General features: G+C 45.1%; 1 protein-coding gene across 9 annotated transcripts in view; it reads right to left on the bottom strand.

Annotated features, from left to right (window-relative positions):
* LOC145411128 (heterogeneous nuclear ribonucleoprotein L-like) overlaps positions 1-24,621 on the bottom strand; it is a 535,656-nt gene that overhangs the window by 130,389 nt on the left and 380,646 nt on the right. The window contains exon 1 of one of the 9 annotated variants that reach the window (XM_080281179.1): positions 8,869-9,133. The exons of 7 other annotated variants lie outside the window; for them this stretch is intronic. In XM_080281179.1, the coding sequence (XP_080137305.1) occupies positions 8,869-8,906 (38 nt within the window). In that variant the 5' untranslated portion in view covers positions 8,907-9,133. Of the gene's footprint in view, positions 1-7,612; positions 7,740-8,868; positions 9,134-24,621 lie in introns of those variants that run through there. One more of the 9 variants, XM_080281181.1, reaches the window with a different exon arrangement.

Genomic DNA, 24,621 nt, shown 5'->3' with positions numbered 1-24,621 from the left:
AACTAAACAAATTGATACATACAATTAATGACACCCCTACCTCAGTACCACCCTCCCACGTCACTCCAGCAAGACACACTTACCTGGAAACAAAGAGAAGGTATGATTAATTGACTGTATAATTGGGAAGAGTATGTACATTATCAAGAAACAGTTTAAAAATGCAAGGAACACTTTATAATGCATGGGTAAATACTGCAAATGTAATGGGCTAAAAAAGTGAGAGAGAGAGATGCTGTCACGATCCCTGCCGGTCAAACTCAACGTCAGCCTGGTACACTATTTTGCTCTCTCTCTCTCTCTCTCTCTCTCTCAGGTACACATGCACTCATATTCAATTAACAGAACAATATAATACACACTGAATGACCTGATACATCACACACACAAAGCACAAAGGATCTCTCTCTCTCATGACCTCACTCCTCCTCCTCTCCTGTCCATCACAATAAAACAATTTCCTCTCTATTGTATCCTAAGTCTCTCCTCTCTCTCTCTCTCTCCATCTTCCCCTCACACACACACAACCCCTAGCCATTTCCTACTACTCACACTCTCAATTCTTCTCATCCACCGCATTTTTTTCAACTTCATCTTTCAACTTCCATGCAGGTGGTACTTTTTAATTTTACACTTTCCAAAATCTTCTCCAAATTAACTTTCACCTACCGTATCTTCTTTACACCTGTACTCTTTCATCTTTCCTCTTTTATTTCACATTCATCTTTTATCTTTCAACTTACACTCTTTCATCATTCCTTTTCCTTTCTTCAGTTCACACTCATCTTTCCACTTTTCAGCCAACTCCTTTCAATTTATACTCTTTCACTTTTTCCAGGTTCAATTCACATTCCGCTTTCGACTACATTCATCTTTCCTCCGTCAATTCACACACTGCACCCTTCTCCTGCCTCTTCCATCTTACAATTCTTTTCCACGACGATATTTAACTGTTCCTATAGTAGGGTTCTTTTCACCTGACAAAGTTGTTAAATTTGACTAGTAACCAAGGTGATTCTTGCCTCATCCGTAAGGCTTAATCAGTTTAACACAATAATGATTTAGAGTTTAGGTTGTGAGTGGCCTAATTCTCTCAGACGAAAAGAAGCTCTGCAAAGATAAGTTTGTTCTGATTAGAAATAACGTTCACTGCAAGTCTTATAACTACTATTACTAGTACAACTAACAGTACTATTTTTTTCCCCTCGAGATTAAACCACACCTGCCCTTTCCATCCTCCCCCTTCCCTTCAAAACACCTGCTCTACCCTTCTCCACCCCAGGCCTCTCTTTCCCCACACCTGCTCTTCCTGAACATTTCCCCCTTCCACACACAGTAGCCTCCCCTCCAACTCCCTCTCCTTCACTTGGTCATTCCTGCTTTTCTGTCCTTGTCTTTAGATGACAAAACAGTTTTGTTAGTTATAACCTTCCCAATACAAACAGTCACAAATGACCAACAGGTCTGTTGCTGCTTGCTTTCCTTTGTACTCTTTTGTACCTACTCTTTCCCTTCTATGACTTACCCCTCCCCCCAACACTGATATCTCCACTGCACTCTTCCCCCCTCCGATCACTCTCCCCCTCCCCCTCTTTATCCTCTTTTCACCTAATCTTCCCTCCCTCCCTCACCTAATCTCTTCCCTCTTCCTCCAACGCTCACTTGCACTCTCTCTCCTCCTCTCTCTCTCTTACTTTCACCTACCGTCAATCTCCATTATCCATCCCTCTTTCAGAACGATTCCCCCCACCCCTCTCACCACACACACCCATCCTTCTTACAGCCACCCATCCTCCCGCTCCTCCTCTTACTTCCACTCCCCCTCCCATCCCCTCTCTTTCTCCTCCTACTCCCACTCTCCCTCCCATCCCCTCTCTTTCTCCTCTCCCACTCTCGTTCCTCCTCCTCCTCCCCCACCAGCCACCACATAACTGTATCAGGATGACTTAGAACCCTGTTACATTTTATATACTTTTTTACGATGCTTTAATTTTACTTTTATCTTTTCCCCAGCCGCTTACTCAGAGGCCATGCTATTTCAAAGGCCGGACTTTTGCAGTTCGGGTAACGGAACATGCTTAAATCTCTCATTTTTTTACTCATTTTTCTCCACGTATCTTGTTTCTCTTCTTTTATTCCTTCATTTACTCTTGTTTATCTTGTCTTCTACCTCATCCTTCTCTCTCTCTCTCTCTCTCTCTCTCTCTCACACACACACACACAAAACTACACAACTACGCAATCCTCTTATGCCATAAAAAATACCCCAAAATGGTCGAAGTGCAATAAATCCTACCAAAAGAAAAATCACATCAGTTCACAAACTACATCCCTTGCAACACATGAGTCAAATTACCGTCGAATCGCAAGACCTTTTAGTTGCAAGAATAATTTGACACATTCTCCTCAAGTACCGTAAATCTCTTGTACAGTCACACCAATAACTAGCGGTGCACATTTGACGCGGAGCAATTTGAAACAGGGGACGAAGGCTACTAGAAACGAAGACTACTGGAAACTAAACGACGATCCCCCCCCCCTTGCTTTCTCCAGGATGCTGTACATGGTTTCCTTGTGATATTTGCTGGTCCGTATTGTTATTGTATCTATGTTGAAATGATAAGTGGTAAAGCTTGTTCAGAAATCATGTTATATTGGTGGTTCTGGGTATCGTGTGTGTGTGTGTGTGTGTGTGTGTGTGTGTGTGTGTGTGTGTGTGTGTGTGTGTGTGTGATGGAGGGGCGATGTTCGTGTGTTGGCATCATAACAAAGCAGGATATGTGACTCGCCCACCAACAACAAGCCCGCCAATCACAATAATCTATCACCTTCCACCTACAACATACAGATAGACAGAGATAAATAAATAAACAGATATATAAATAGTTCATAATATAACCATTATCCTATCATACCCAGGCCTCTAGGCTTCTACTACATCCTTAAATAAAAAAAACAATATCCCCTACACCTACTTCCATTCACTTCCCCTCCCTCATCCCATCCATTCCCCTTCCCCTCCCTCTTCCCACCCATTCCCCCTTCCCTTCCCTCTTCCCACCAATTCCCCTCCCCCTCCCTAAAGACAATGGATTAAGTAAATATATCAATAAATAATCAGAAGACGGGTTCATTAAGTGAGTGTACAGAAATTTGCCCAATCCCACTTAACCAAAAACTCTCTCTCTCTCTCTCTCTCTCTCTCTCTCTCCCAACCTTCACACCTCCGTCACCTTTTATTCTCGCTTTAAAAAAATAATCCAAGACATTTATTAGCTCCATCGCACGTACTCATTTAAGACGAGGTAATTACATGAAAAAAATTGGGCGTCCTTCACCTTTTAACAGAAACACACACACACACACACACACACACACACACACACACACTCTCTCTCTCTCTCTCTCTCTCTCTCTCTCTCTCTCGCCTAGGTGTGACGGGGAAGGAAAATAGGCATTTATATTTTTTGAGTTGCGTTCTTCAAATATTTTCTTTAATACAGATGATATTGTAAATTGTTCAAAACTTGGTAAAAGAGTAATGGGGCTTCACACACACAGATAGATAGATAGATAGATAGATAGAGAGAGAGAGAGAGAGAGAGAGAGAGAGAGAGAGAGAGAGACCTGGCAAAGTGCATCTCGGCGCCTCATTAAAATTTCATGCCTGGAACATCAGAGAGTTCGATTCACACACACACACACACACACACACACACACACACACACACACACACACACACAAAACCGGTTCTCAAAAATCACAATAATACACCAAAATCTTAAGACAAAATGGTGATTGGCCCAAATTTCCAAAATGTTCAAAGTTCACAAGACATTAATATATGGCAGAAAACGAGAAAACAACAAAAACAACAACAACACCCTATCAGTATTCAATAAATGGTCACTGAGGGAAAAAGAAAAAAAAAATCTGGTCGCAGTAAAAAAAAAGTATATAATAAAAATAAATACATAAATAACGCTTTCTTTGGGTGACGTTAACAGGCCGGAAAACTGACGTGATATATCGATGGCTACTGAAACTCCGGTATGAAGGCCATCCAGAAAATAATATGGAAATTGTCAGCACTACAATACTGGTAGACAATATTGCAAGGCTGGAAAAAAGTGCGACTACATTGCAAAACCATGAATTAAAACTAGTGTATAAAGGTGAAATGATGAAATACGTGCACTCACTAGAATTACTGAAGTGTTCTAATGTGGTAATGAATGAATGGATGAAGGAAGGAAGGAAGGAAGAGGGAAGGAAGGAGGGAAGGAAGGAAGGAGGGAAGGAAGGAAGGAAGGAAGGAAGGAAGGAGGGTGGGAGGGAGGGGGGAAGGAAGGAAGGAAGGAAGGAATTAATCAGTAAGTGCTGAAGTACGAGAAACATTAAAACAGCGAACTGTTCCCTCAACGTAAGAATCCTATCAGTCTCCTCACAATAAAACGAAAAATCAACTCCTAAACTGATGACAAGTCTCCCCAAAGCTAAAAAAAAAAATAAATAAATAAATAAAGAAGGAAAGAAACAAAATATACCGTCTACTCAAAGGATAAAAACACCCCCAAAAAATGCTCAAAAGATAAACCGTCTGCTCCACCTAACATCACAAAAACCGTCTGCTAAAACTACGAGCCAAAAAAGGTTTATCAATAACTTGCTCAGGACAGGTAAGAGAGACAGGTGTGACAAAGGTGAGGGAAACTCGTGTCACTGGAAGGTCGAACTGGCTTCCTCTCACGGCATCCTGCATCTCAAAGGCCGAGGATGAGGCGAGGGGGAGGGGTAGAAGGACGAGGGCGAGGAGAGGGAGAAGTGAGGGTAAGGGAGAGAGGGAGAAGTGAGGGAGAGAAAGAACTGAGTGGGAGAAGGGCAGTGATAGACAAGGAAGGAAGGTGAGAGGGAGTAACGAAGGGGAAACGTTAGAAAGGGAGAATTGGTGAGTTGAGAAAGGGAAGGGTGGAGGAAGGGCGAGGTGTAAGGGAGGAGTGAGGGAACTACTGAGATCAAAGGGAGGACAGGGAGACGACGGCGTTGCACTACACCACTACCCCCCCCCTCCACTCTCTTCTCTCCCTCTCCCTTCCTGCTCTCTCTCTCTCTCCCTTCCTGCTTTCTCTCCCCCTTGCTTTGTACAATACGAAGACAGGGAGACAATGACAAGAGGGAGAGAGATTTTAAGAAGAGAGCTGGGGACGTACGGAAGATACTGGAGAGAGAGAGAGAGAGAGAGAGAGAGAGAGAGAGAGAGAGTGAGAGAGAGAGAGAGAGAGAGAGAGAGAGAGAGAGAGAGTGTGTGTGTGTGTGTGTGTATCAGTAAGGCATGCAAGCTGAACAGAGGAAATGACGAAAGAAAGACAGGCCTTTCACTACAATGACTCTAAATTCATTCTTCAGATTCATTCTTAACCCCAGACCCTTCTATTCAGCTGAGGAAAGAAAGGTGGAGAGGTTAAATACAGCCTTCATTAACCCTTTCACTTCTAGGCTAAAAATCAACGTAGTGAATGGGTGAAGTAGTAGTAGTAGTAGTAGTGGTGGTGGTGGTAATAGTACAATAATAATAATAATAATAATAATAATAATAATAATAATAATAATAATAAATGTACACAACGCAAAACATAAACAAAATATGAATAAAATAAATACAAATAAGAGAATAGGAAAAAAGTTATAAGGAACTGAACACAGAAGGTAAAAGAAAGAATTACTTGCGTGTATTATGGAGGAAGAAAACAAGGAAGAAAAATAAAGACAGGAGGAATATCAAACAAAGAAAAAGAATAAGAAAAATTACAAAGGAATTCCAGGAACATTTAAAAAGAAAAGAATGGATGGAAATCACTGGCGCAGAAAGTCCAAATGAGGAGAGAACAGCAAAGTAATGATTTTTTTCACCCCCTTGTAGTGGGAAATAGTTTTGATGACTGTGGTGGTGGTGGTGTGTGGTGGTGGTGTATGGTTGTGGTGGTGTATGGTTGTGGAGGTTGTGGTGGTGGTGTGTGGTGATGGAGGTTGTGGTGGTGGTGTGTGGTGATGGAGGTTGTGGTGGTGGTGTGTGGTGATGGAGGTTGTGGTAGTGGTGTGTGGTGGCGGTGACAGAAGCAAGTCCAGGTAAGAAAAACAAAGAATTCAATAATGTTCAAGGCAGAATGACACTGAGAATAAATCGACATTCTATCACATCTTTTGCGTGGGATTTAGAGATGATGATGATGATGATGATGACGATGATGACAATGCTGCTGCTGCTGCTGCTGCTGATGATGATGATGATGATGATGGTGGTGGTGGTGGTGGTGGTGATGTTGAGGATGATGACGATGATAATGTCGTTGATGATGATAATGATAATGTCGATGATGATGATGATGATAATGATAATGTCGTTGATGATGATGATGATGATAATGAATGTGAACTACAATAATTTACATGAATAGAATTAAGAGCACAGGTAAAGCACACACCTGACGTGAAGACAGGTCAGGAAGTAACAAGAAAAATGTTAAGTGTGAAAATTGTGAAAAGTCAAAATCAAGACAAGGGATGTAATCAAAAAGTAAAAATAATTAACAAAGAGGAGGCTAAATGAAATAATGAAACAGTAGAAAGGCTAAGGGTAAGACAGGAACAATGGTGGAAGAAAATATAAACCTCTGTCAGTTAGCATAATAAAAAAAGACAAGCCAAGCAAAGAAACAGCTTGGGTTGAAATGATAAGATTTAGAAGAAAGAATGAAAGAAAGAAAACAAAAGAAAGGGAACGAAAGATGAAACTAGGAAGAGTCTCGATGGAAAGGGTAAGGTACAGCATAAATAAATATTAATATACATAAAATAAAAATGTACCTAGGAAATTGATTAGAAAGAGAAAACTCAAGTATCAATACAAGTTCCAAATGTTACGCCGGGAGTGAGAAGAAACACTGACATACGAAAGCATATTTGGCTAGTGAGATAAGAGATAAGATGCGAGGGGGAGAAGGAAGGAAGACCGGCAGAGATAAGGCTTATCAGGGGTAGCCTGTTCAAGGTAGTACGAGGCGAGCAAGGACAGGGAAATCCAGGGCAGTGTTGGGGGGAAGGGGACGAGAGTTTACTGACAGGGAGAAAAAGATGACGATGATGATGATGACTGATTGATGCCAGTGGTGGTGGTGGCAGTGATGGTTTGATGATGACGACAGGGAGAAAAGGATGGTGATTGATGATGATATAATACAAGTGAAAGTGATTTGTGGCAGAAGACTGTGATATCTAACTTTCTGTGCGTAAGACAAGGAATCTAAGTTTTAAGACGAGAACTAAGAATCTTGCAATAGTTTCGACTAAAGGACAGAGATTTAAGAAGCGTTTTTGTGAGGAAGGATAAAGAACCTGGAGAGAGAGAGAGAGAGAGAGAAGAGAGAGAGAGAGAGAGAGAGAGAGAGAGAGAGAGAGAGAGAGAGACCTATACATGAGATCGATAGCGTGTGTGTGTGTGTGTGTGTGTGTGTGTGTGTGTGTGTGTGTGTGTGTGTAGCTACCTTAAGCAATACTCCGCCTAGCGTGCAAAATTCATGACTACCAAAATGTCAGGCGTCGGTGCTTCTCTACCGTTATAAATTTAGTGAACTGGAGGAGCAAGATGGAGAGAGGGAGAGAGTGTAACCAGGCAGCCGCCATGTTACTCCTCCTAAATCGTCTCTTTCTTCCGTGGGGTGAAGTGCAGGTGCGCCAAATGTGTTATCTTGCGGGGGTACACAGCCTCTACAGGGGGCGGAGCTTAACCCTTCCTGTTGGTAGGGGGGGATAGGGAGGAGGGAGGAAAGGGAGAGGGAGGCAGGGAAGGGGAATGAGGTTGGGGGAAGGACTGGGGGAGAAGAATGCACAGGGAAGAGGAGGCTGGGGAGGGGACAGGGAGGATTTGGGAGAGAGAAGGGGTGCAGAATAGGGGGAAGGACAGGGGCATCCGGGATGGCGAAAGGGAGAAAGGGACAGGGGAGGGAGAAGGTGCAGGCGAACGAGGGTAAAGCCCAAGGGAGACAGACTTCGGGTGTGGAAGAGCGGAAATGAAGGAAGGGATGCAGGAGAGGAGAGGGAGGGAGACACAAGGGCAGAGAAGGGAGAAGACAAGAGGAGGGAAGGAGGGAGATCGGGAGGGACAGTCGGCGAGCCGGGGGGGGGAGGGATGTTGCGGGAGGAAAGAGGGGTGGGGGAGGGAGGACACTGGGGGGGAGGGGGGGAGGACACTGCGGGGGGAGGGGAGGGGAGGGAGGTGAGTGTGGCGCAGGTCACAGCCGCAGCGAGACAGCCGGCCCAGCCACAGCCGGTACAACACCACCGCCGCCACATTACCCACACGGAGCAGGGGCACAGATCCAAGGGTAGGTTGACAAGGGCAGGGAAAAAGGGTAATGTAAGGGCAAGGAGGGGCGGCACACTAACGCAGAGGGCGCTGGCTGTCTGTGTGAGCCATCGCCACGTTGCCGCTTCACTTCTCACCGTCCTCACATCCACTCGCTCACAAACCCCAACATCCCCTCCTATAGCTCCTATACCCCGCGGCCCCCCTCCCTCTCACCCCCACCAGGGCATCACTGGGTCCTCCACTGCACACGGGAAGCGGGCAAGCAAGCAGTGAAAAAGCAAAACACAAAAAAATTCCCAAGCCGGCTACTAGACTGAACAGCCAGCTCACAGTGAGAGAGAAAGAGAGGGCCGAGAGAGGGCGCTGTGCTGGCTTACTAGTGGCATAGTGGCTAGAACAGGCGGTGCTGCCCTCCGCCAAACAGCATATCAGCAGCAGCAGCGTTACATGGTGCGATGGCTGTGGAGGAGGAGGTGCTAGTGCTGGTGGTAGTGGCGGTTACCTGTTAGCCATGCTGCCGTTGAGCGCAAACTCCCGCATCACCTGTGCGGCTCCCTCCGTCAATCAATACCACTGCGCCGCGCTGCCAAACGTATAAGGCGGCTCCTATGACCCCTTTCACCGACGGGCAGGAAGGGGAGGAGAGCAAAGAGAGGGTGCGACGTGGTGAGATGTGGTGTGGTGAGGTGTTGAGCGTGGCAGCACACACTAACACGGTCGCGGCTGTGTCATAGCTCCAGCTCCTCCACCGCCACGTGCAGCACCGCCATCACGCTAGTCACACTGCTCCACCACCGCCGGACAAAACAATAGTCACACCGCTCACCACCGCCGCCGCCGCCACCACCACCACCCGCCTCCGCCATAGCGCGCCCAGTTCAAACGTCACCAAATGCACCCACACCACCCCACTTGTGATCCACCCTTCCACCTTCCATTTTCCCCCACGTATCTACCACTTTCCCCACCTTGCTTGTGGCTTACCTTTCAATCTACCACTTTCCCCCAACAACAGGTGATATTAACGCACGCCATCTACCTTTTCTTTAGCTCTTTCAACTCGGTGATGTATATTTCGCGTTCTTCCTGCCTTCTGACGCTCTAACATCAACAAACGCAGGTGTACATCTTCTAATTTACTCTTCCCACCTGCACACCTTATTTTACCTGTTGTCACTTCCTTACATGAACTGCATACCTGTTGTCCAGCCAAAACACACCATACGAACGCAGACTATAGTATTTTAAAACCTAATACATAAATCCTGCACCCTCGTTAATCCTTTGCCTACATCCTGCACACTGACTAATCCTTTAAATCCTGCACCGGCTGATCCTTTATATAAATCCTTCACCCTGGATAATCCTTTATATAAATCCTGCACCCTGACTAATCCTTTAAACAAATCCTGCACTCTGACTAATCCTTTAAATCCTGCACCCTGACTAATCCTTTAAACAAATCCCGCACTGACTAATCCTTTAAATCCTACACACTGACTAATCCTTCATATAAATCCTGCACCCCGACTAATCCACTATCTCTTCTCTCTCCGTCACAGATCCAGCCACCAGCAAGCCCCCCCAGGGAAGAACAAGCTGAATGAAATCGTCTGGAGGTAGTTAGGGAAAAAATAAATAAATAAACTCGTCTGGAGGTGGTAAAGAAAAAAACATAAACCATAACAAAAAAAAAAAAAAAATCATCATATCGTCTGGAGGTAATAAGGAAAAAACATCAGAAAACATTAAAAAAACATCAAAAACAAAAAATCGTCTGGAGGTAGTAAAGAAAAAAATCGGACTGGCAGGGTTTTACACAACATTATCAACGTGACTATATTCCTGACCTTTATTTCCACCCTCTATCGTGCATCACTTTTCCTTGTTATATGGACCTTCTATCAAGCCATCCTTATAGGTGAGGGAAGCCATGATGATGATGATGATAGGGAAGGATTTGTGTAATGATGATGATAGGGAAGGATTTGTGTAATGATGATGATAGGGAAGGATTTGTGTGATGATGATAACAGGGAAGGATTTGTGTAATGATGATGATAGGGAAGGATTTGTGTAATGATGATGATAGGGAAGGATCTGTTTAGTGGTGGTGGTGGTGGTGATGATGATAGGAAGGATATGTTTGATGATGGTGATGGATGAGAATGAGGACATGATAGGAATTGTTTGATGATAATGATGACAGGGGAGGATCTGTTTGATGTGATGATGATGATTGGGGAGGATCTGTTTGATGATGATGATGATAGGGGAGGATCTGTTTGATGTGATGATGATAAACGTGAGGTACATGGCAGTCCTACACAGTGCACTAATCCCACTCTCGCCAGGCTACTTGCTATGCCGGGAGGGGCGGGTGAGTGAGGGGCGTGTGCGTCTATTCACAGGACCATCAGCCCCAGTCAACCCGGCGCCATCCTTGTACTGGGAAACACATACACGCACAGGCACGCACACGCACACGCACACGCACACACACGCACACACACACTACGAAAATGTGGCAAAGTTGAGGAAGAGAACTGGGAAAGAATACAAGCAGAAAATACAGGTATGTAAATACCTGTGGTATCAAGAACAGGTGATATGAAAAATGAATTAAGATAGTGAAAGTGAGGGAAATAGCAGTAGGCAGTGGAAGTAGCAGCAGATGTGGTAGTGGGCAATAAGTAGCCTACAGGTAGCTAAGGAATCAATACCTTCCCTAGTGGTAGACTGATAGTGGTAATGGTGGTGGTGATGGAGCTATTGATGAGGGAAGTGTGGTATTGATGGAGGATGTGGTGGTGGTGGTTGTGGTAGGGGTGGTGATGGAAGTGGGGTTGTGGTAGTACTAGTGGTGGCAGTAATGGTGGCTGTGGTAGTGGTGGTGGGAGTACTAGTGGTGGCAGTAATGGTATCAGTAGTGGTGGTGGTGGTGGTAGGTGTGGCTACATGAGTGAAGGCCACATTACACATTCATTAAAATCCATTTATTGATTGGAATAACGTCAGGGTGAAAGCGACAGCCGCCAGACAATGAGGGACTGCTGCCCTCTGCTGTCTACCCCTCCTTTCTACGTCCATCATCATCTCTACTCTCCATCATCATTATTTCTACTCTTCATCACCCATCTTCATTCCTCTTTTTATTTTCATCATCTTCACCACCATCACTGTCTACTCCATCAACCATCTTCACTGCTTACTATTTCCATCATCATCATCATCGCCACAGTCCAGGCTCTATCACCCATCTTCACTCCTCTACTTCCATCATCATCATCAGCAGCAGCAGCATCACATCATCATACTATCCATCTATTCTGCCCTACTTCAACCCACTTCTGCTTTATTTAATTCTGCTTACTTCAATCGCTTATATTCCTACCTGCTTACCATCATCATCATCATCATCATCATCAACCTTGCCATTCCTTCCCATCTTCAAAACCACTTCCACTTTCCACCTCCCATTTCCTGTTGCCTACCTCTCATCCACTTCTCGCACTGCTACTTAATTCATCACCCAATCTCCCTCGTCCATCTACTGCTGCCATCTACCGACAAGCCCGGGAATCTGAATATACTCTTTTCACTCCAACCTGGCCTAAAACTACCATCTCTATGCTAAGCTGTAAGATGAGATTAACAATAGAATATGATGCTATACACTCCCATTCTGCTTCCTGCACCGTAACAAGAAAGTAGCACTAGAAATATGATGCTAGTCACGAAGAAGTGCTATGGAAGGATGAAGAACAGTATTTTCTTGTTCTGCCACGGAACAGCAGGTAATAAGCTACAAATGACACTGATCTAGTCACGAAGAAGTGCTCTGGATAGGACGCAGATCCATAGTATTGTCTTATTCTGCCAGAGCTACGTGAAGTAAGCTGCCAAATGACACAAAATCTAATCTCGAAGAAGTGCTATGGAATGGATACAAAGCCATGTGATTGTCTTCATGCTGCCACTGTCCTACGGGTAATAAGTTCCGAATGACAAAACTCTAGTCACGAAGAGGTGCTCTGGGGAGGATGCCGCGCCACAGTATTGTCTTTATTCTTCTATCAAGCTACGTGAAATAAAGCTTGAAAAGGGACAAAAAAAATCTAGCCAAAATTAACCCCCTGACTCTCATGACACTTCGTATTTCATCAGTCTGGGTATGTTTCTTTCCTTATTTCATTTTTAATATTGCTACTTCCAGACGATTTTACTCAGTTCAGGACAGACCTCTAGTATAACCTCAGTAGTTCGAAAAGCCTCCCCAAAGCTGAATAAAATCGTCTGGTGATAGTAAAAATTAAAAAAAAAACTATAATAATAATAATGTCACCAGACAGAAGAGCATAAGGTGAACGAACCATACAGGAGGCCAATTCACTCTGCACTCCCTCACCAGAAAAACAAGTATTCTCTCTCTCCCTTTTTTTCCTTCCAATAACACATGCCAACTTCCCCATGATTCAATCTTATACCTCTCTCTCTCTCTCTCTCTCTCTCTCTCTCTCTCTCTCTCTCAACCAGCAGCGTGGAGGGGAAGTTTGTGTCTCCTCGTATCCAATATTCCTGCACTCCACATCGCCTAACAAGATGACGTTCCACACCTGACAACTTTTCCCCTCCTTCACAGACGCCTTCCTTCTTCTCCTCCTCCCTCACACGACGTCCTTTACCACCACCACCACCACCACCACCAACTCGTCCTCTTCCTCCACCTCTTCTTCTTCCTCCTCCTCCAACACCTCCTCCACAGTAAATAAAATATCCACATTTGTTACTTGGGTATTTGGATGGAAAGTCACTTGAATCTGGGTAAATAAACAGAAACTGACGTGGGATCTTGTTCACTTTGTCAATTATCCTTCTCAGCTGGGGAAAATGGTTAGGAAGGAGGCTATATATAAAGGAAAATTCCCCAGCCCAAAGGAAGGTATTAAAACTGGTGTGGAATCAAGCATATGTCTGGTATTTCTTGACAGTCAAAATTCGAAATAGTACACCAGTCTATCTATACATCTGTGTCTATCATCTGTCCATCTCTATCTATCGTGAAACTGTACATGTTTATATCTATCTATAGGTCCATCTGGATCTACTATCAGTCCATATCTGTTTATTAACCAATCAATCTATCTACCTATTATTCAGAAAGACGAGACAAAAAAAAATGAGAAATATTACGTGTCAAACTCTTCCTCAGTAAATTTTAAAGAAAGCCAGGCCATTACAGAAAAAGGTCAAACGAGGCTGTCTACCCCAGTCCTAATTACAGGCTGCGTGTTTATGCAGATGGCCGGCAGCTGAGGGACGGTGGCCAGGGCGGTAGAGGTGGTGGTGAAGATTTGGAGGTAGTTAGGAGTGGTGGTGGTGGTGGTGGTGGTGAAGATTTGGAGGTAGTTAGGAGTGGTGGTGGTGGTGAAGATTTGGAGGTAGTTAGGAGTGGTGGTGGTGGTGGTGGTGATGGTTTTGATGTGGTTGAGGCGTGGTGGTGATAGGATGGACATTCTGAGGTGGTTTGGAATTTCGCGGGCTGGTGTGATGTTCATGAGGGCAGTGGTCGTGGTGATAAGACAAGGGTAATATTAGTTCAAGGGGGGGGGGGGGGAAATGGCTGTGAGTCTCGATACGTTTTTGTGGTTACCCTAATCGTTCGTATCACATCGTTTATAAAGGCTCCAAGAGGCTTGTAGGCGTCGGCTTTCGTCACCTAATGGCGGCTCTTCACGCTGCTCGATCTCTGGCAGCCTCCCTATTCAGTATCTCATCTCTGAGGTCGCATTATGACCACGCCCTACGTCTTTCTCGGTCTTGGACGAGGTCATGATGATAATGATATGACTGGGAGAACAGAAAAAGGATAGCAGTGTAAGTCGGAAATGCATACTTGCAATAGGATGAAGAATGGCGCAGTCTGGGTTGGATAGGGCTAGAGGGTCACATACGTACACACATAAATACATACACATCCATCCATACATACATACAGGATGGGTATAAAGGGTTGCTGGGACAGACAGATATACAGGAAAGGAGTGGGGGTCATTATGTCTGTTCAGTGGTGGTGATGCAAAGAGCCGCTGCCTCTCAATGCTCCTTCCCACTCTATAAAGTCTCTCTCCCTCTCTCTCTCTCACCGACATTCCTCCCCTCTCCCCCCAACCTTTTTCTCCCTCAACTGCTTCCCTCACCCTCTCAAACCCCCACATTCACCAACTTCCACACAAAGAAATCAATATATTTTTTTTTTTCCTACGTAGTTTTTCCAGACCCAACTTTGCCAGACTCCAGGCGGCATAACGAGTGTCTCTCCCACCTTACACACTCTCTCACTCTTGCTCACTCTCTTACTTGGCTCACTTTTTCCTCCCCGTCTGTCTCACTTTCCAGAACTCTCTTTTCGTGCATTATTGTTGGTGCATTCTCTCTCTCTCTCTCTCCCTCTCTCTCACTATTTGTTTCCCCTTTCGTCCACAGACCTTTTCTCTCCACACTATCCTTCTTCCATCGTCTCCTTCCTTCCTTCGGTTCCTTCACAGTCCTCTTATGTCATGCTTGGTGTACTGTTTCTTCCTGTCCTTATATCCTCCCCTTCCTTTTCATTCTGTTCTGTCTTTCTTCCTGCCTTCCCACTGTATTTTTTCACCCTGCCTTGTCCCGTCCCTACCCCTCGTCTAATGCCTCCTCCTTTCTTCCCCACCACCTCCTCTTTCTTCCATTATCCCCCCAACTCGTCCTCTTCCTTTTTTCTTCCTTTCTCTCCCTCCTCCTCCTCCTCCTCCTCCTTTCTTCCCTTCTCCCCCTACTTGTCCTCTTCATTTCTCTCCCTCCTCCTCCTCCCTTCTTCTCCCCCCTCCTCCCTCATTCAAGTACTCTCTCCTCGTCTCCACCCTGCCCCTTCCATCATCATTATCCTTCTTCCCTTGCACTGCCACGCCCGGCTACATACCTCCATCCTTACCTGTCTGCCTGCTCACCTACCTACCTACTTACCTACCTACCTACCCACCCGAGTATCTATGGCACCTGCTGACCTATTTCCTTACCTATCAACTCAACTTTCAGCCTCGGTACTTACTTCTTACCTACCTTCTTCTCTATATCAATTCAAATTTGACGAGTTATGAGGCAGGAATGAGTCGCCTTGGTTACTAGACAAATCAACCCTCCAACCTGACAACACCTGGCCATCAAGTGAACTGAGAGGGTTAGGGATGTATCTCAGGATAAGAGTAATTGCCCTACAAACATCTCCCTCTCATCTGAATAAAATCGTCTGGTGTCAGCAAGAATACAATGAAAACTAAAAAAAGACAACATACTATACGGGATTAATCTTTTCCCCCTGCCTATGACCTCCAGTTCTTCATAAGGCGCGTGTCTAGCCATCACGAAATGAATGAGTCTTAATTCTAGCTCTTAACAGTTAATATTTTCCACATTACGGTACCTACCAGTCTAGTCTGCTTTTTCCACTTAATTTCCAGTCACCTGCCCCACCTACATACCTACTTACTAAACCAGTCCACCTCCCACATGTACTTATCGCCCTACTTCCACATATTTATCTACTTCCTATCTATCCCTGTCTCCACCTGCCTACCCACCCATCTACCTACTCACCGACCACCTATCTACCAATCCACCATTCACCTACCTACCTACCAACCAACCAATATACCTTCCAACCTCCCTACTTACCAACCCACCTACCCACCCTCTACCAACCCACACCTTACCAACCACCTACCAACTAACCAATCTACCTTCCAACCTCCCTACTTACCAATCCACCTACTTTACCAACCCATACCCTACCAACCTCCTTACCACCCACCCACCTACCCACCAATCCATCTCACACTCACCAGCCAACCTACCTACATACCAACCCCTCTATTACCCAACCCACCTACCAACGCACCCTCTACCAACCCATACCTTACCAACCTCCTTACCACCCATCCACCCCACACCCACTCACCCAGCCAGCGCCCATGGAAGTACCCGCCTCATATACATAATTCACGCCCTATTAGGCTAAGTACCGCCTGACATTTTAAGTTGGGGTCAGGATCAGGTACAACTTTCTAAAACGAAGAACGTAACAATTTTGCTTAGAGATAAACGGTGAGGGGAGGGAGCAGGGGTGAGGGGAGGAAGGGGCTGGGGAGAAGTAGTGGGAGGGCGGAGCTGAGGGAGGAATAGGAGGGAGGAATAGGAGGGAGGAAGTTGAAGGGAGGAGTAGGAGGGGGAGAGCTTGGGTGAGGGGAGGGGGAGGTGGGGCGAGGGGAGGAATGGTGTGGGAAGGGGTAAATGGTGGTGGATTTGGGGAGGAAGGAGAGGATTTGAAGATGGGGGTGGAAGGAAAATGGGGGTGGGATTGGGGGGGAAGAGAAGAGTTGGGGAAAAGAGGAGAGAAGGGGATGGATGAAGGAGTGGAGAATGGGGAGAAAGAATGAATGAGCGAGTGGGTAACGTTAGAGGAAGACTGGAACGAAATGGAAAGTAGTGAAAAAGAAAGAAGAGAAAGACAGGAAAGACAAGAGGAGAGAATGAAGAAAGAATGAAAGACACAGATGCAACACAACAAGAAATGCACAAGAAAAACAAACAAGAGAAGAGAAAGACAAACGGACGAAAAGGAAATAGAGGGCGGACAAAGAATAATAGAGACATACAGACAGACACAGTTTTAACAGACAGACAGACAGGGCCAGACAGTGCAGCCTTGGAGTATGTAATGTTAGCCTGGTGCTGATAACAGGTTTTCTTAAGACTACTGCAATTTCTCTCTCTCTCTCTCTCTCTCTCTCTCTAGTACCATTCTGCTGCTTTTTAATACACTCAAGCTCCACCTCCTCTCTTTCTCCCTGCAATAACATTACTCCTTAATGCCATTACCCCCCCACCCACTCACCTCTCTCTCTCTCTCTCTCTCTCTCTCTCTCTCTCTCTCTCTCTCTCCATTAAACTGCTCTTTACTGCATTCCTCAGCCACTGTCAATCTTGTAAACACACACATTACGCCTCTCAATTGACCCACACCACTTCTATTATTCCTCCCACTTCCAACTGATCCACTTCTCCTGGTCTTTTATTTAAGAGTATATTTCTCAATCTTCCCATGTCCTTCCCTCTCATTCTTACTTTATTCTTCCTGGTTTCTTATTCAGCGTCTTCAGTCCTTGGCCACAGCCTTTCCCTCCACTCTTTTTAATTCCTCTCTCCATTCTTTTTTATTCCTTTCCCTTTATTCTTTTTTTTATTTTACTCATCAATCTTTCATTTATACTTTTCCAAACTGCTTTCCCCCACCTGCCCTGGGTCTCCCACACCTACCCCTTTATTTCCCTAAACAACTCCCTATATACCCTTCCCTACCTTCTCCCTCTACCCCTTCCCTCGATCCCTACCTCACCTAACTCTCCCTTCAATTTTCTCTACTTCTTCCTCTCCCCTCCCTAACCCTCTCTTCCCTTTCCTCTACTTCTCCCTCTCTCCCTTCCCCCTTTCCTCCCTTCCTCTATCCCTACCTCACCTAACTCTCCCTTCAATTCTCTCACTTCTCCCTCTCCCCTCCCTCATTCTCTCTTCCCTTTCTCTAATTCTCCCTCTCTCCCTTACCCACTTTCCTCCCTTCCTCCCCCCACACGCAACATCCTCACGCACCATCGACAACCAAATTCCGGGTATCAGAACAAAGAAATAATCACAATAAAGAAAAAGGTTTGAAGAAACAGTCCAGAATCTGAGTCAATTGAACCGATACTTTTAGCAATCGTTCGTGAGGCGATGATGGCAAGCTTTCAGAACCACTCATATCAAAATTTTACACTAAGTTTTTTTGTATTTTCAGGTCTACATGTGTACGTCTTTGTCAAAATTTTACGTACACGCAAAATTATACACATACCTGAAATTACACGCTCAGGTGATTTATTTAGTCAAAGAACCTGACTGCTGTTTACAGAAATACACACTTGTACAATTTTGTAAGACCGTAATTATACACACGCTTTTTACTTACACAATTACACACATGTACAACTTTACGGACCATAATTATTGATAAATTTAGATAGATAAATAACATAGGGTACCAAACATGTTATACCGATATATAATTCTTCTTCCCTTCGTAAACAATAATATTCATGCATCATCAATCACTTTCTCTCTCCCCCACCTGCCCTTAAAACAAAATCAATCAAGAATAAACAACTATTTTCTCTCCCTTTCTCACCCTTACTCCCTTTCCTTCCTTCCTTACTTTCTCTCCCTTCCTTTTTTTCCTTCCTCCCCCTTCCTTTTCCTTCAATCCTTTCTCCTCTTCCTTCCCTTCTCCCTTTTCCTTCCTTCCTTTCCTTTCTCCTCTTACCTTCCTTCCTCTATCTCCCCCTTCCTGCCTTCCTTTCTCCCACTTCCTTCCTTCCTACACATGGTCCATTTTTAGGCTGGCCCAATCAACTATCCCAGCACTCCACCTCCATCATGAGCCAATACCGTCGATTACCTTCCCCACACCATTCCCCCTCCCCCTCCCCCACCACCATTACCCCCACTCCTCCCCTCTGTATGTCCGACCCTCCCTGTCCCTTCACCCACACCAACGCACTCACTGACACGCAAACCCCCCCTATCTTTACACACACACACACACACACACACACACACACACACACAGCCTATTGATTGCCCTGTCCTCTTAGCCCTACACACACCTGCCCTGCCTACTGCTTACTTAGGGCCTCAATTCTTCCCCACAATTTCCTACACACACACACACACACACACACACACACACACACACACACACACACACAATTTTCCTTTCCCTGTTACATACTCGACTGCTGTACCTCCAACCTGGACAATTTATCTATTCTTTCCTCCTCCACTTCCCTCTTCTCATTTTTTTTTTCATCAGTTATCTTCTCTCACTTCCCTCTTCTCCTCCCCTCCCTCTCCACTTCCCTCTTCTCCACTAACTCTTCCTCTTCCCCTCCATTTCCCTCTTCCCATCCTTTCTCGTCTTCCCTACCCATTACTCCTCTCCCTCTCCACTTCCCATCCACTTCTCCCCCTTCACTTCCCTCTCCCCACCTTCTTTCCCCTCTTTCCATCCCTCACTTCCCCTTTCTCATCATTTCTCCTCTGTCCTTCCCTCACTCCCCTCCCCTTCACTTCCCTCTTCCGATCTTCCTTCTCCTCTTCCCTTCCCTCTCTCCCCTTCCCTAAACTGCGTTCTCTCTCTACAAGGCCGTCAATACAGGGAACACAACCAACTAATCAATGTTATGTTGTTAAGCACCAATCTAGCCTCTCTCTCCTACCATTTTCATTTATTGTCTATCCTTACTGTCCTCATTTCCATTATTTCCATTTATTCCATTTCCCTACTAATTCCATTTCCATCAATACCATTTATCTTTATTTTTTTATTTATTTATTTTGTCTCAGTTCACGATGTTTCTACTCCCATTTTCTTATTCCCCTTGCCTTACTATTCTTATTGCTTCCAGTCTTATTCATTTCGTTTCATTCGTGTTGTCTTCACCATTAACATTTTATTAATTTCTTCTTCTCACCATCTCTTATTTAACATTCTCCCTCTCTCTCTCTCTCTCTCTCTCTCTCAAACAATAACTAGGCCTTTTCTCCTCAAAGCACCTTCATCAATCCAATTACTTGACTCCCCTCTCCAGTCTCTCTCTCTCTCTCTCTCTCTCTCTCTCTCTCTCTCTCCCTCCATTTTTCTTGTCTCCCGAAAGGGCAATTTGTCTTTCTTGCTTCACTTCTCCCTTCCTCTTACCTTGCTTTTATTAACCCCACGCAATAATAATAATAATAATAATAATAATAGTAATAAAACCACCTCTATACCACTATCCTCAAAAACACGTCAATTTTCTAAACAAGGCTTGGCAAGACTGACCTAAATACACCTGGAACTGACCTAACTTGACAAAAACTACCCTACCTGACCAAACACAACCTACACTACCCTGAGCTACCCAAAGGTCACTGGATTTGACCCTATTTGGCCCAGATGCTCTACTTACTATTTCCTTCCGTCCCTCTGACCTCACTGCATCAACTTACCTGGAAAGAAAAGGGCTTAATTAGTATACACAAGGAAAATCGGAAGACATATGATAATACTGTACAGAGTTGTTATTTTGACTAATCGTCTCGTCAAAGTAGTTCTCTTTTATCTTCTCTCTCTTCTCTTCTCTTATCTCTCTCTATGCATCACCTCTCGTCCTCTCTTCTCTTCTCTTTTCTCCTCTCTTATCTTTCTCTCTATGCATAACCTCTCGTCCTCTCTCCTCTTCTCTTTTCTCCTCTCTTATGGTATGTCTCTTTATGCATCACCTCTCGTCCCATTCTTCCACTTCGGAATTATTCTCCTCCTCTAGCCTCGTTCTCTCTCTCCCTCTCATTTCTCCAGGGTCCACTCACTCCACGGCTCCCAACTCACGTAATCTTTTAAGTAGCGGACTGGAGTGGCCTTAGTGGAGAAGGACCTCGAGAGCCAAGTCCCAGGGAGCTCACCACACTAGAACCCCCCCTCGCCACTCAAACCCCAACCCCTCCACTCGAACCCCAACTTCAGCCCCTTTCCAGATGTAACACCCCTTAACTCCACCCCCAAAATAGTGACTTCCCCTACACAGAGCCCCAATATTTCTCCTCTTCATTACCCACACCGATCCACCCACCCACCCACCCACACAACCCCTCCAGGTCAACCCTCCCCCAAAAAATCCTCTCAAATCAACCCTCCACCCCCACCAGACCCAACCCCCATTCCCTCTAAAATCAAGGCTTCATTCTCAACCTCCCCCACGTCAATCCCACAATCCCATACCCGCTGCAAGTCAACCCAACACCCCCACAACCCCTCCAAGACAATCCTAAACCCCCACAACCCCTGAAAGTCAACCCTACAACCCCACCAAACCCAATCCCCATTCCCTCTAAAATCAAACCTTCATTCTCAACCTTCCCCACGTCTATCCCCACAATCCCATACCCCCTCCAAGTCAACCCCTCACCCCCACAACCCCTAAAAGTCAACCCCACACCCCCACAACCCCCTCCAGCAGGACACAAGGCTCATCCCATCCCAAGGCAGAGAGGGTCAGCATCCAAATGGGTCTTATCCAGGAAAGGGTCGGCTGGGGAGTGCTGAAGACTTGATGTTCATCCTCGTGTATGTGTGTGTGTGTGTGTGTGTGTGTGTGTGTGTGTGTGTGTGTGTGTGTTATATATCCTTACCATTCGTATAGTTATTTTCTCTCTCTCTCTCTCTCTCTCTTCCCTTACCTACACACATACTTTGTAAATTCTTCTGATCAACCTCTAGCTACTTCGCCAATACTTTTCTCTCTTCTCTACAGACACTACAAATAATTCATCTACCTAATACTTCCCTTAGTTTAGCCACCTACTTGCCTCCTGATTTACCTAACTGTCTACCTATCTACCTCCTTACTAGCTAATTACCTTCTTAATCCTCAACACATTTTTCAACTAACTCATCTACTTTTTTTAATGATTTAGACACCGACTTGCCCACTGAATTTAGCTGCCCAATTTCCTACATATGTCTGCTTCTATTCTCCGTGGATAAGGATATAATCAGCCTCACTCTTCTTCCTTAGCGTCACTCCTGCTCCCTTTGGGCTCTAAGATAATCGTATTACACCCACTCCTTTGACTCCGATCCTCCTCCTACTCTTCTCTCCCCTCCACTTTCTACTACTACTCTCATCTCTCTCCCCCTCCTACTCTCTTCTCTCCTCCTACTAGTACTATTACTACGGTACCCCTCCTCCTCCTCCTCTTATTCCTGTTCTTTACATCTTTAACCCTCCTACTCTCTTACTTCTGAAGCTCCTCTATCTCTTACTTAACTTTTCTCTTCCTCCTAGCTTCCTCTTTCAGCTCCTGTTCCTTATCTCTTCCTCCTGTACAACTAGCACCACTACTCCTTCTCTACTACTACCACTGCTGTCCCTAATCCTCACACTGATACCTAACTTCCCAGACTCACATTACCCTACTACACAACCACGGTTCTCCTGTTTCAACCTTCCCTTTCACTAATGCTATTCCCCTTGTCTGCCCCCAGGCCTGCTCTTCCTGCCTGCTGGCCGATGCTAATTCACGGAGAGCAGAGGAGAGAGACTGGACTGGAGAGAAGAGCAGAGGAGAGGAGGGAAAAGAAAAGGAGTGAAGACATGAGAGGAGGACAGAGGACAAGAGAGGAGAGGAGAGCAACGCATCCCCAGAGTGGAATCTTAACTTTGTACTGTTCTCTGCCTTTACTTCCTTCTCTCTCGTCTTTTACTGTTCTTCCACACCTTTCGTCTTTAGCTTATCTTTCACTTTCCTTTCCTCCCCTCCTCCTCCTCATTACATGTATTATTATTATTATTATTATTATTATTATTATTATTACTATTATTTCAACATCATCATTATTATTATTCCCCTCGTCAAACAATTTACAACAGTTCATGTCCAACCGTCGCAGATTTTTTATTAACGGAGGACATCTGCAATTTAGTGGGGGGTTTTTCCCCATTTGTTGTTCTGTGAAAAAAAAAAAAAAAAAAAAAAAAAAAAAAATCTTTCTTCTCTACGTCTCTCACTCAGTTTACTTTCCCCCGCGTTTCACTACAAAACCTTTCTCCCTCCTTCCCTCCCTCTTTTGTTCTCTCCTCTCCTCCTCCGTGGCCACCCCGTAGTCAGGTTCGTACCCCTGCCACCAAAACAACCGTCCATAACTCCAGCAAACTCCTGCACGCCCACAAAAACCCCGACCCATAACAACTGATACCGCCTCCACACACACACACACACACACACACACACACACACACACACACACACACACACACACACACACACACACTATGCTCCAACGTAATTTCGTTTCTTTCTTTTTCCAATATTTCCTTCCATTTTATGTAGATTTTCTCCTTTTCAATACAAAGAGATAGATGCAGACAGAAAGCTACCTAGTAAGATGGAGGGAGGGAGACAGGGAGGGAGAGAGAGAGGGGGGGAAGTGGGGAATTACGAGAGGAGATAAGCTTGGAAATATCACAAACGGGAGGAGGAGAGAGGGGGAAGAGGGAGACAGAAGCAGGGAATTACAAGAGAAAAGTTTGGGAGTATCACCAGCTGAGACAGACAGAGGGAGAGAGACCGGAGACACACTATAAACAGAGAGACAGACGGACACACCAGAGACAGGAAGGCAGACAGACACACACCAGAGAGAGAGAGAGAAAGACACCAGACAGACAGAAAAACAGTAAGACACACCAAAGAGACAGACACACACGAGATAGGTGGAAAAACACACTAGAGAGGCAGACAGACAGGTAGAAAGACACACTAGACAGGTAGACAGAGGGGGAAAATGGAAACAGGGGACAAGGACCCTGACGAACGCAGAATTACACCCCACCTGTCAACACCTGGTCATTCCCGGCAATTAATCAGGCAAATATGGAGGCGGTGTGGGCGTGGATGGCCAGGCGCAGACGACGTAAAGTGATTCTGGGATTTTGCTGCCCTTCCACTCGCGGCATTCACGGCGGCGATGGCAATTGTGTATTCAAATTGCATTCCGTATTCGTAATTATGCTAAATCCGCGGAGGATGCTCTCTCTCTCTCTCTCTCTCTCTCTCTCACACACACACACACACACTCTTCCCAGTCAGTCATATTGCTTTCTCTCCATCTCTCTCTCTCTCTCATATTGCCAAACTTGACTCCTTTTCATTATCCTGAAGGCCTTTATCATCTAACTTCTTTATTCCCTCCTCCGTTGCATCTTCTATTATTATCTCTCTCTCTCTCTCTCTCTCTCTCTCTCTCTCTCTCTCTCTCTCCTTATTGCAGCTCATTCTTTCTACTTTTGCTGCCATTCCTAATTTTATTCCTTCCTTTATTGCACCGTCTTATTATCTGGCTGGCTCTCCTTATTGCAGCATCTAATTTTCAGCTTTTTTTAAATCTTTCTCTATTGTCCTGACCTTTTCAATGATTCCTTATTTTCATTACCAGTATCTTTTTGGTTTCTCTTCATTGCTGCAGTCTCTTTCTTTCTTTCTTTCTTTCTCTCTCTCTCTCTCTCTCTCTCGTATAGCCTACTGAGTTGGTCTGTTGGCTAGAACTCCCTCTCTTCACTGTCCTATATTTCCCCTTTGCTGCCGATTCCTT

Source organism: Coenobita brevimanus, chromosome 88 (genome assembly GCF_032717465.1).
Source record: "Coenobita brevimanus isolate Jiangsu-jjx chromosome 88, ASM3271746v2, whole genome shotgun sequence".
NCBI lineage: Eukaryota > Metazoa > Arthropoda > Malacostraca > Decapoda > Coenobitidae > Coenobita > Coenobita brevimanus.
This window is presented reverse-complemented; position numbering and strand designations above follow the sequence as displayed.